The sequence below is a fragment of the Camelus dromedarius genome, chromosome 3, assembly GCF_036321535.1.
Source record: "Camelus dromedarius isolate mCamDro1 chromosome 3, mCamDro1.pat, whole genome shotgun sequence".
Taxonomy (NCBI): domain Eukaryota; kingdom Metazoa; phylum Chordata; class Mammalia; order Artiodactyla; family Camelidae; genus Camelus; species Camelus dromedarius.
In genome coordinates, this window is record NC_087438.1 from 68,606,240 (window position 1) to 68,620,160 (window position 13,921).

At 34.5% G+C, this 13,921-nt stretch overlaps 1 protein-coding gene across 2 annotated transcripts in view; it reads right to left on the reverse strand.

Annotated features, from left to right (window-relative positions):
• The window catches only part of ST8SIA4 (ST8 alpha-N-acetyl-neuraminide alpha-2,8-sialyltransferase 4), an 87,775-nt gene that overhangs the window by 43,828 nt on the left and 30,026 nt on the right, over window positions 1–13,921 (reverse strand). For both annotated transcript variants that reach the window (XM_064482768.1, XM_010996731.3), the window contains exon 4: window positions 6,062–6,355. In XM_064482768.1, coding sequence (XP_064338838.1) covers window positions 6,062–6,355 — 294 coding nt within the window. The remainder of the gene's footprint in view (window positions 1–6,061; window positions 6,356–13,921) is intronic.

Here is a 13,921-nt window from a genome sequence, read left to right on the forward strand (position 1 = left end):
TTATTAACTATGAAGGTGATACCACTGAATATTATGTATTTTTATCAATCTCAATGATCACTAGTGAATCCTCAATCTAAGTATTTATCATGATTAATACAAAGTATCAGCTTATCAACTTAATTGTAGTCCCTATTACTTGAATATTTATATTAAAGCAAATTAATAATTAGAATATGGTGACAAAATATGGCAAATACATTATTTTTATTATAGTAGAATTAAAAAAATAAAACTAATGGATCATAAAAATTTATAAAATAATTAAGGCAGATATTTTATTTTTATGAGGGAGAGGTAATCAGGTTTATTCACTGATTTCTGCTTAGAGGAGATACTGGGCATTGAACCCAGGACTCCTGCATGCTGAGAATGTGCTCTACCACTTGAGCTATACACTTCCCCCCAGGTATTTTATTTTTGGTTTAAGTATTTTAATAATAATTCATGATATTTGCCAAGAGGCAAAGGATTTATATATAAAAGTTTGAATAATAATTTTGTAAGATTGTTTTAAAATTAGAATCCAGCAACATTTCCCCCTCCTGTTTCACTTAACATGACTTAAGAATGACCATACATTAAAACATAAGTGAGTTTTGTGATTGACGGTTATATTTTTAGAGATTTTAAAAAAATCTACAATTAAATGGATGCTTAAGGTTGGTAAGCCATTACAGTTTTCAGAGAGGAAAAAGTTTAAATAATGAAGCTTGATGATATGAAAACTAAATGATCCTCACTGTGTTCAAGGTTCTTTTTGCTTTCCAAATCACTTAAACTTTCTATTTGTAACTGCAGTACTTAGAAAGGCCCTCACATTTTAATGTTGTGATTATGTGCATCCTAAAACGCATGGCCTGCATGAAAGACCTTCCATGAGAGACAACAAACTCTAGTAATCAACAGAGCATATGAAACTCTAAACTGTTTTCCTGAACGGAATTAATCACAGGGTTTCAGAGACATGTAAAAGAGATACTTAACGAATAGATCTTTGGGGAGTTTGCTCTTGCTTTCTTAGCATGTAAGTCTTGTTTCATCAACGATCACACTTCCTTATTTCCTTTCTGAGTTTTAGTCCCTTTGTAGAGTACAAACATATTTGCATGCATTAATGTGTTAATTTCATTAGTTCCGTTACCTTTCCTATATACCATGTGTACAAATTTCCAAGGTATTTGAAAGTTGAAAGGCAAATCTAGAGCTACTTTTTATATCCTGGGCCACAGTTTAGAAATCAATCACTTGACCCTGAGGGGAAATATGTAGATGTTTAAGCAGGAAAGTAGCAAGTTAAGTTCTTTCTGGAGAATTCAAAAATTCGTCTTGTCAAAATAACCTAACGTAAGCATGTCATTAACTTTCCAGTGGTCAGAAGTTTGGCCTTGTTCTTTGGAATAAAATGCTTTTGAAAGAGTGAAGTAGTTTATATTCATAATGGTTATGGAAGAAAAGTAAGTAAGATAAAATATAAAATGAGAGTACCGTTGAATTAACTAGTAAATGGTTATAAATCTCTTATGTTTAAAATAAATGTAAAAGGCCTATATGAGTTTACTGCTGTTAATCATATGTAATTCTATCTGGGTTCTAATTTATTGAAAATGGTGTATTTCAAACAGGCCCTTATTAAGTGTTTAGCTGCTGGTAGTGAACAGAGAAATATAAACTGGAGTCTAGAGAACAAAGGTAATAATTCCAAAGTTTATGTGGAGAGGCTAAAGACCCAGAATAGTCAACATAATGTTAATGAAGAGGAACAAAGTCAGAGGACTGACACTAACCAACTTCAAGGCTTACTATAAAGTTACAGTAATCAGCGCAGTACAGTGCTGATAAAGAATAGACAAACAGATCAAATGGAACAGATAAAGAGCCCAGAAATAGGCCCATATGAATATAGTCATTAACTCAAAATAGATCACAGATTAACATGAAGAATGCTAAACTATAAAACTTTTAGGAGGTAACATGTAAGACAATCTAGAAAACCTTGGGTTTGGTGATGACTTTTTAGATAAAATACCAAAGGCATTATCAATGAAAGAAATAATTGATAAGCTGGGCTTCATTAAAACAATGTCAACAGAAAGAAAAAACAAGCCATAGTCTGGGAGAAAATATGTGCAAAGGACGTATCTGATAAAGGACAGTTATCTAAAACATACAAAGAACTCTTCAATAAGAAAACCAACAACTCAACTTAAAAAATGAGCCAAAGACTTGAACATACATCTCACGAAAGAAGAGATAAAGATGGCAAAAAAAGCATATTAAAAGATGCTCCATATCATATGTCATTAGAGAAATGCAAATTAAAACAACAATGAAATATCACTACATACCTATTAGAATGACCAAAATCCAGAACACTGAAAACACAAGAGCATGTGGAGAAACAGGAAGTCTTATTCATTACTGGTGGGAACATAAAATGGTACAGCCACTTTGGGAGACAGCTCATCAATTTCTTATAAACCTAAACATACTCTTATCATAAGATCCCACAATCACAGTCCTCAGTATTTACCCAAATGAGTTGAAAACTATGTCCATCCAAAAACCTGCACACAAATGTTTTTAGCAGTTTTATTCATGATTGCCAAAACTTGGAAGCTATAGGTGAGTGAATAAATAAACCGGTACATCCAGACAATGGAATATTATTCAGCACTAAAAAGGAATGAGCTATCAAGCCATGAAAAGACATGGAAGAAACTTAAACACATATTACTAAGTGAAAGGAATCAATCTGAAAAGGCTACATACCAAATAACTCCAACAATATGACATTTGAGAAAAGGGAAAACTATGAAGACAGTAAAATGATCAATGCTTGCCATGGGTTACTGGGGAGAGAAGGTGAACAGTCTGAGCACAAAGGATTTTTAGTGGAACTACCCCATGTACTGTAGGATTATAAACTACTCTATATACTATAATGGTAGATACATAGCATTATACACCTGTCAAAACCCATGGAACATAAAAATTAAAAGCAAACTATGGGCTTTGGTGATAATGATGTATCAATGTAGGTTCACTAATTTTAACTAATGTAGATCTCTGGTGGAAGACGGTGACAATACGGGAGGCTCTGCACGTGCTGGGGCAGGCAGTACACGGAAAATCTCTGTACTCTCTGCTCAATTTTTTCTGTGAACAAATAAATACTCTAAAAATAGTCTATTAAAAATACTAATTCATAGTAACTAAATTTTCTTATTAATTTCCTATAATCAAAGAGTACTTTCTTCAAAATACTTGGTTTTTCATCTTAATAAGCTATCACTGGAGAGTGTGTGTCTGTAAGACAGGGCACAGAGACTTCTTCGCTTTTCTATGAATCAATGATACTCAACATTAACATAGCAAAAAGGATGTGTGGAGAAATAAAGATCTCACTAAAGTTAAATTCATGGGCAATTATAAAAAAGCTAGTATTATTGTAACAATGGTTTGTAACTGTCTTTTTTCATATGTTTCTACATGATTTAAGAGATTACTATATTAAAAAATTACTAGTGTGAAAGCTAATATTACTGTAACTTTGACTTGTAACTCCAAATCTTTTCTATATAAATTTAGAATACTAATGCATTTTAAAGAATTATTAGTTTATGTTTTGGGACATACTATGTATAAAAATATACTTTTGTGGTATCTACAACCAAAAGGGGTGGGGACAGAGCTTTTTTTGTATGTTATTGAAGTTAAACTGGTATAAATTCAAATAAAAGTTTTACAACTTCAGGATTTTACATGAAATCTGTCTGGCAACCACAGAGAAAATAGCTCTAGAATATACACAAAAGAAGCAAGAAATTCAAATATTTCACCACCAAAAGACCCTAAAAAAAAAAAAGACATTAATGTAAGAAGTGGCTATACTGTCAGACAAAGTAAATTTTAAATTAAAAAACATTGTAAGAAACAATGACATTATGCTAAGTGAAATAAAGATGATTCCACTTGGGTGAGGTAGTTAGAGTAGTCAAATCACACAGACAAGGAAGGAGAGTGGTGACTGTCAGCAGCTGAATGGGAAGAAATTGTTCAACAGGTATAGAGGTTCGGTTTTGCAGGAGGAAGAGTTCTGGATGTGGATGCTGGTGATGGTTATACCACAATATGAACTTACTTAATACTACTAAAGTGTACACTCACAAACGGCTGAGATGGTAGGTTTTATGTTATGTGTTCTTTATCACAATTTTTAAAAATTGAAGAAAAAATATTGATAAATTGGGTTTTGTTAAACTTAAACTCATGTTCATCGAAAGACACCACTAAGAGATTGAAAAGGCAAACCACAGACTTGGATAAAATATTTGCAATACATGTATTCAATAAAGAACTGAAAAAATAATTAAAATATGTTCCTAGCACAGCACATTATGAAGTTACTCTCTGTTAAGAACGTGTCTTTTTTTTTAATAGTCAAACTGGAACTACCAGGAATCTTTATAACTTAAAGAATTCCTTATCCCTCCAAATGCTTGTATTTTATCTTACTTTGTTGAAACTTCATGGCAAACATCAAGAGAATGAATGTTGACTAACCATGATCTAATTATAAGAAATCAGTTTAACTGTGCAGAATAACAATCCAAGAAACTGTCTTAAGTCTTAAACAAGGAAATGGTAAGTCTTTGAAGGAAAATACCTCAATAACAAAAGAAAAAGGAAAACACTTTAGCCCATTCCCAAGCAAACTATTTATAACTCTGGGTTTGAAAACCTTTTCCTGTTAGGATTTCCAGCCATTGTATTTCATTGGTCCTCTAAACTTGCCCATCTTTTCCATGTCCCCTGATTTTTTGCCCTACATCTTGATCATCTTATGAGTAAATTAATCAAAAGACCTAAATGGTCTTCGTATCTCTAGCATCTCTCTTTGCCAATACAGAGTCTGCAGTTACAAGATTTATTCTCCTAAACCCACATATTTAATTGTGCTCCATAAAGGATAAAATTGATTCTCTTCCCAACCAGATCACAAGTTATTTTTCCAATGCTCCACAATACATTCCATTATCCCACAAGCTTACCATGTTCTTAGTTATTTCCTTGCCTCAGTTTGCTCAAATGAGGCAATAACATTTCCTCCTGGTTTCCTCTATCTCTTCCGTTCCCCGACAATCACTTAAAAAATTTTAAAAAATCGTTTTCTGCTTTTAAAGACTAGTTCAAATGTTAGATTTTTAAGACTTCTTTGCTAACCTGAGGCAAATTCTACACTTTGGACGATACATCCCCTTATTATTTGTTTATGCCTTAGTGGGTTGTACACGCCTTTGGTTCTATCATAAAGCCTATGCATTCCTTTAAAGCAGCGATTAGCACTTCTTTCTTTTTGAATTTACAGTATCCGACACTCAGGAGATATTTAATAAATACATATAATTGTTTATATTTGTGTAATGTATTTTACACACTCATATGTATGCATGACTGAATTTGGCCTTTTGGTCATTTGCCACTTTTAAACAAGAGTCAATTTTTGTAGGTCTTTCTTTTGAGCTTATATTAATAAAAGGGACATGTTGACTTAATTCATAAAAATGCCATCTGTGCCTCTTGAGGGGAAGTGTTAAGGCATATTATCTCAGCCAGCCTTCTCTATCACTAGCAGGCCTCTTAACTACAGGGGGGACTTAACTGCTCCGTAAATACACGTAACAGTTAAGGTCCCACAATACTGTCCACTACCTACTTAGCACTGTTGATTGTAGTTCTGTTGGCAGTTTTCTTATCCCCAAATTCATCAATTTTACTATGAATTCTTATTACTCTTTAACACAGCAAAATATAAAAATCAGTAATCTGTTCACGAGCAGACAGAAGTGCCAAGTTCAAATATTTGCTTTTTCAAAGAAAGAGAATGAGTTAAAATAAAACAGTGCATTAGCAGAATTCAAGTTGCTGAAGAGAGTAGCGATTATAAAATAATGGAAACATGTTATCTACTGGGAGACTTTACTGAAGCTCCTCCCTGTCTAGGGAAAATGTTTAGTTACATGTTCCAAGGACAGACTGGTCCTTTCCAGACACTTACCCTCTGACAGCATGAATAAGTCTCAGTGATGGATAGGCAGTTCGCACTTTCAGTTTATTCTTAAGGATTAATGCATTAACCCACTCCACGTGCTTCTCTCCTCCTTTGACCATGAAAGCGGGGATCCAAAGGACACTGTCATTCAGCATGGAAAGTCTATGCACAAATTTTTCTCTGTCACTCTCATTCCGAAAGCCTCCAAATGCTCTTTGTACAACTGATGGATTCATGGTAATAAAATCTGACTTAGTTCCCACATCTGCAGCAAACTCCACCACAGGGGCTAGATTACACCTGAAGAGGAAAAAATTAATGGATAAATGAAAAATAAATATGAAACATTCACTCCTAAAATGGTGTGCATGAAAAGAAGAATGGGGAATGAGCATGGTCTTTCTTGGTTTGTTTTTCTGTTGTTGGTTTTGTTTTGTTTTGCTTCCCAGGTGGGAAAAAAAGATACTTTGCTTGGTAAAATTACATTTTTAATAAGTCGCCACACATTCAGGAATACTGTCTTCAATAAGGATGTGCACTCTTAGTATGAGGTTCAAATTGTCATTTATATTTATTCGATCTATTGTCTGAAAAGTCTTATTACTGTTATCTTCATAAAAACACGATATGAATTCCTAACAGGTGAACTTATGATGGTCAGTTTGCAAGGGCTCTGAAGCCAGGCAGCAGGCAGTGTAAACCACGTGCTAGGCTGTAAGTGAGGAAAACACAGTAGACCTCATACTCCAATCGGCACCACTTGTCAAGCTTAAGTCATTTCAACAAGTGTATAAACATAAGTCACTGAAGATGGCTTTTCTGTTCCCTGAGGCTGAGGGAAAAGTACAATTCCTTACAGCATTTTCCACAAACATATTTGTAATTGCCTTCTATAGGCCTAAATGGGAAAGAAAAGTAAGAAGAACAGAGTTATCACATTTCAAATGCCTTTTTGAGATGTTAAATAATGCAGAAAAGTCCTTACTATAGGATCAAATATCTTTCTGTTCCTTTTGAAGACATCATCAAAATGCCTGTTTCCCCTACTAATAGGCCATGTGCCCTCTGTGAAGGAGGGACAGAATCTACTGTCCTGTTCTTGCAGCTGAAGCTCCAGGGTCTCACTAAGTATCTGATTTCATCCACATATTACAAGAAAGCTTTGGAAAGCACCTTGAATTTTGTCTTTAACCAGTTTGTGATGCTTCTTTAACTCTGTCACACAGATCTTTGGATACTTGACTTAAAAAACACCTTTTTACTTTATAATAGTTCAGCTTGCTGAAAAAGGCATATTTTAATTAGTTGACAAGTGAAAAATTATATTTTTAACAAGCAAGAGTTTGCTAATTTGGAAAAAAAATCATTTGAACCTATTCAATCTACACAATGACAAACACATACACATAATTTTTTTTTTCTTTTTTGTTCCTTACATCAGCCTTTCAAGCAAAGGGAAAATAATCTAATTTCATCTTTCTGCATTTTCGCAGGCTTGACTGCATTAGGAAAGTTTTTCACATTTCTCTTCCTAGTGCATTTTGCCACATTAATTAATTTCTCAAACAACTTCAATTTAATTAAAAAGTAAAGTGTGTGCTCTACTATCAAAATTACTGGCTTATATATCTTTCCTTATCTCTCTTAATTAATACATCTTATTAGTTCCTAGATCTCTGACATCATTTATCTAACACAACAAATATCTTTTACCTTACACAATTAAACAAAATCTGCGTTATGCAGGGTGAGCTCAGAGAGAAAACAAATAAAAATTAACACGTCATATTATTTAGAAATAAATAATCTTTTCAAGTTATATGACTTTAATTACACCCACTATATTATATGACAGAGTATGTATTTTGTCTCCATCCGTGATCCAGCACTACTGGAGACGAGTGATCATTCATGCCCCTTACAGTAAGAATATCAGGAATGGGACTGCCCTGAAAAGGGACAGTGACATGTGAACAGAAGCAAAGTGAGCATCTTACAGTGGAACTGATGGAAGAAGGAGAATATGACCAGTTTTAAAGTCCTAAAACATGCTCCACGCCAGTTTTAAAAATAGTCTAAAATCCCAACCAACCCGATCATAAGATGAATTTGGACACTATGAGGAAATGCATTCTGAACATTAGTACACACACCTCTCCTTCCTCAGGTGAAAAATAGACAACACTTGTTAACACGATAGTTAACGTGTTCCTCTCAGGGAAGATGGCTTTCTGCTGTAACAGTTCCTCAAGCAACTCTTTTCAGGGAATTTCCACCATAGAAAAATATCTATACTTGATTTTTCTCTATGATTGTAAAAATAATCAGAGCCAGTCCCGTTACAGAGAGCCAAAGTAACATTCTACTGAATTATCTTTTCAGGTGAAAAAAAATCACTTAATTTCGTTCTGCTTTTCATAACTTTTTCTCATCACATATTTAAAAGCCCTCCCACACTCATGTTTGCAAAACACACTCTTTTAGGACTGACTCAGTGTGTTTCTGAAACAGGACTGTCTGGCCATGTGCTATTTAAGGACTAATAAGACAGTCGTCAATTAAGTTGAGTGCTGAAAGACAGGGACTTTCCACCTCAGAAGTGAAGGGAAACTAACAGAGTAACACTATTTCTGGAGAATAGGGTTGATCCAGGAGAGGAGCCAATGTACTCCATGCAATCAAAGAATGCTAAATGACTGTGGTGTGAACTGAACAAGCACCAGGAGATCAAAGCATAATCAAACCACCTGAGCTTTACTGTAAATGTTTTAAGATCCAACCATAGCCCGACCAGGCTTTGTAAGGATGGAGACAGAGGTACTGAAAATAAATAGCATGACAGAAGGACACATCGTAAAATGTAAAGCATGCTGGCTCTATAAGCCTGCTTGCTCATTTTCTTTGGAGTGACTATGTTTAATTTTTCACTGGAAGGAAAGATTAACATCATGTCCACATGTGGCCAGTAAACTAACTTCTCTGTGGCTGAGTTAGATATTTAGTCACATAATTAGCCAAATGTCACATAATCAGGGCGAACACTAAGGAAGCCAAAATAACCAACCAGCTGTGTTGCAATCCAGTGACTCAGGAGACTTGTTGTGAACTTTATAGCGTTACTAGTAGCAATACTGCTGATTGAGCAGGATCATGAATAGATTTGCAATCACACATTCTTCATCTTCCTTTTAAAAAAATCTTGGGGATGATAATATTCAAAAGTAGCCAGAATGCATTAGCAAGCATTTATTTATTTACTTTACATGTTACTCTTAATCTCATAAAACTGAAGAGTGCCCAATTTTGAAATGATGGATTTTTGTGAGTCAAAACTACTGAGTGCCTAAGAATAGTTAATACACTCAGGTTCTGCTTCTTTAGCCAAATTAAATGTTTTGTACTGTCCAAATATTTCGACATCTCAAAAACATGAAAACATACATATAGAGCTAGTTATGTTGGCCAAACTCCCTGTTTACTCTCAGCTGCCCACTTTTCAATTTGTTTTTCTTCCTTCCGTCATTGATTGAAAACCTTTGGGAATACAGCTAGCTCCACCTGTAGTCTAGACCTCTGAAACTTCTGTGATCGCACACTAGATTTACTGCCTCTCAACATTTCTTTTATGCAGAATGAAAGGTACTTTCACTCATTTCACACCTATAAAAATGCTTTTTATTCATTTTAATTCATTCAATTTTTTAAGGAAAGAAGTGCTTACTTCATGTGTAATACCTCAAGATCACTGAATTCCTTAGTTAGACAGATCTCTTAGACTTGTCCATATTCTCTTCATCTCCCTTAAGTTATGGCTTAATGGTCTAAGCAACCAGGAGGTCCATCTTTCAAGAACTCAACAGATACACCTTGAGAGTTCATTGTGCAGATGCTTCACTAAGTGCGCAGAATTCTTTTTCCACAGCTATCTTACTATTTGTGCTATTTTACAATGATAGCATCTGGTCAAAATAAAATCTCGACAGTTACTACTAGTAACAATAGGATGATGCTCATTCAGCTAGCCACGTGGTGATGCATCCACGGCGCATGTGACACCTTGGGCTACCCACAGGACTAGTCATGCTAGGCACTGAGGTAAAACAGCACGTACTGTGATACAGGAATTTGTTAATTCCGTCTTTACACATGTGACAAAGATTAAATGAGAAGGAAACAGAGTGGATCACAGACTAACCCCTATTCTTTCTCATCATTAATGTTCAGAGGAGTTCCAAACACATGATTTTCCAAACACATTTTTTTTTTCCTTCGGTTGGCCAAGCTCACTGTGTGTCCTCTGTACTGACATTGAAATCCCTCAGCCCAAACTGGCATTACCAATGGAATCACATTTGTCAACCGAGCATGAAATGGGGGATAACCTCTCCTCTCCTCTTCCCTCAGAGGAAGCTGATGGTTCCTGTCTGCTCCCATCCTGTTTTTGAGCTTAAAGAGTCAAGAGAACAGAGAATCTCTAATACCTGGTTTTGTTTGGGGCTTTGTGGTTACTCTCTCAAAGTGGCTAGGGGAAGCTGAAACGTGTACCCTATCGATCTCTCTGACTTTCTTGAGGTGAGGACAGCAGGCCCCAAACAGACCTGAAACCAACAATTTTGCAATACTTTGAGGTAAGGAACTACCTCCACTTTAGAGGTGAGGAACTAGGTCAAAGTGACTGAGAAACATGTCTGAGGACACAGTGCATATAAAAGAAAAGCACATCTATTTTAGAATGACTTCAGGACAGGAGTTTTAACTGACACTATTTACATATGGATTTCTTTCAGAATCAAAGAAAATGTCTTTAAGTTCATATTTTGCCCCAACCTCCCTATAGAAGAAAGAATGCCTTACCATTTGGTCATAAGCATAATATATAAGGCCACTCAGTCATGACATTCCCCAAATTCTGAGCAGTTATTAAACAAAGGGCTTTAAGTATCTGAAACATAAAAATAATACTTTCACCTCAGATCTCTTGAGGAAAAGAATTTTCAAAATACTGGTAAAATGATTAAATATTTAATCTATGTGACTTTTTGAAACATGAAGCATAGGGTTAATAGTTGAACAAAACAGAAACAGACTCACAGACATAGAAAACAAACTTATGGTTACCAGGGTGGGAAAGGGGTAGGTGGAGGGGTAAGTTGGAAGTTTGGGATTTGCAGATGCTAACTACTATATATAAAATAGACTAACAAGGTCCTGCTATATGTATAGTCCAGGGAACTATATTAAGTACCTTGAACTAGCCTATAATGAAAAAGAATATGAAAAGAATTTATATATAACTGAATCACTATGCTGTACACCAGAAATTTACAGAACACTGTAAACTGACTACACTTCAATGCAAAAAGAAAAAAAAAAGTTGATTTATATGTAGTATACCATTATGTAGTAAACAAAGCATAAGGAACAGAAACGAAGCATATTGAAGATTTGTACTTTCAGTATAGTAAATGGACACAAAAATATACAATCACACACATATCACATTTTATGCTTGCTGACAATAAAATCTTCAGGTGGATAGAAATAAACGCAAATGACACATATCATGAAAATAACTAAGTGACTAAACAGAAGAGAATTTTTTTTCACAAACCCAGATTTGTTTACATCACTGGCAAAGGTGGGAAGAACAGTGTCATATTATTTATAGGGAAATTGCAGAACGAGAAAAAAATTAAACTCATTCTAGAAGATGAAGATCTGAATACCAAGAAATATGTTAGACTGCATCTCACATGATTAATTCTAGCATTATGGAAATCAGGAAGAGTTTTTCATTGTGATTCTACATTTTTAATCAAGCTCAAACTTAGCATTCATCATCCTTCTTAATTTTCAGTGGCTATATTACAAATCATCTATTTTTTGAGAAAAGATGAAAAAATAGAGGAAGGGGAGTAATAGTGGTAGTAAGAGGTAAAAAGTAAGACGTCAGAAGGACAGTGATTTGCATATGTTATTTTTCTCACTTAAAAATAAAATCTCACACTTTCTGGTTGTCAATGAATGGTTGTGTGCACTAAGCTACATGAAGGTAAGAGCTTTAACTGCTGTTCTCCACCTGGGACTTAACAATATATTTATAGAAGTTCATAGATTTTATGAGCATTGTTAAAAACTTACAGGGGGAGGGTACAGCTCAGTGACAGAGCTCATGCTTAGCATGCATGAGGTCCTGGATTCAATCCCTAGTACCTCCATTAAATAAATAAATAAATTTTTAAAAATCCTAATTACCCCCCCACCCAAAAAAAAAAGGAGAGAGAGAGAGGTGGTCAATAACAAGTCATCTCTCCAAAAAAAACCCACACTTGTTATACTACATGAATTTTCAAAGTTATTTAAATATGATCTATTCATTTCACTCTTCATCACAATTAAGAACTTGCATGTTTGTGCAAAAGTTTTACAAAAGTGAACATATACAGTAGCAAGACTAATATTTATTTGAATTGTTATAAATGTCAAGTTTCTTGAAAACACATATAAAACGAATATTAAGCATGCCTTCTAAATCTTTCCTTTGTAATTAAAAAGAAAAGATCATTTAAAATTTTCTGAAGGGGTGTGAAGAGAGAATTCTGGCAGCTGTTCACTGTCTTGGGTAAAAATTCATTATTGTGATAGCCAAGACAAAAGGATGGGAAACCAAGCAAGATTCTTAAAATGTATTTCCAAGTACTCTTGTCCTCATCAGGGAACTGCACGACTCCACTGATCAGTGGCTGCTGAGCAGTTACTGTTGTTTTACAGAGGGAAGAACTGATTCAGCAAAGAATTTATGTTCTTAAAAATTATGCTGTGCATTAAAAGGAAGGAAATGGCATTCAAGAAATACTATGGCCGAGACTTTAATCACCCATGCCAGAAAACCAAGGCAGAACAACTGTAACTTTTTCTCTTTGCAATTCATGGTGTTAATAAACTATGTACAATATGGTCGTTCACTTGCTGTGGGAAACGTATCTGAGTTTCTTAACTTTTAGTGATTACATCATTAAACTTCTCACAGTGACACTGCATTGACGTGAAATTTTCTTGTTTAAGAAAACAAAAATTTTGTCATTCTAAATTATTTTTTCTTTTCATTTTTTGAAAGTATAATCCAAGGATAAATAATGATTTCTAACTTAGTATATATGATTTATCTGACACCTGTTCCTGGAAAGACAGTTGATTTAGGCATTCTGATACCCATTAAGCATTCAGAAAAGTATCATGTCATGAGTGGATAAAAATGAATGTTTTATTTTCTGATATCACAAGATAGGCCAATGCAACTTCACATTTATTACACCATATTTAATTCTAAATGGACTTTTCTCATACTCTATTTTAGTAGAAAGTCACATTTTGACTTGACTGAAAGGCCCTGATCTCCATAATTCTTTTATCCTCCATATCTAATTCATTACAAAGTCCCAAAATTTCTCCTGAATATATTCTCTCTTCTTTACTTCTATTGATATTTTCTGAACTTAGGCACCACCATGTTTTTTGAACTTTCACTGCAATAATTTCCTAATTATTTTTCAAACTATTAGTTAGAACCATTAGTGAATCAAGAACTAAATTTGGGGTCATTGATCAGCAATTTTTAAAGAGTGAAAAAGAATACAATGGATTATAGTAGAAAATGACAGTGTTTCATGCACATAACTTTATGGAAATTTGTTTCAGATTTCTGTGTGTGTGTGTGTGTGTGTGTGTGTGTGTGTGTGTGTGTGTGTGTGTAGTAACAGCAGCTTGCCACGCATCTTTATTAAACAGCATTAAAAAACACTGCTCTAACCAGTTCCCTAATACAAGGGCTCCAACTTAAGGTCATTCTCTGTTTCAAGGATGATA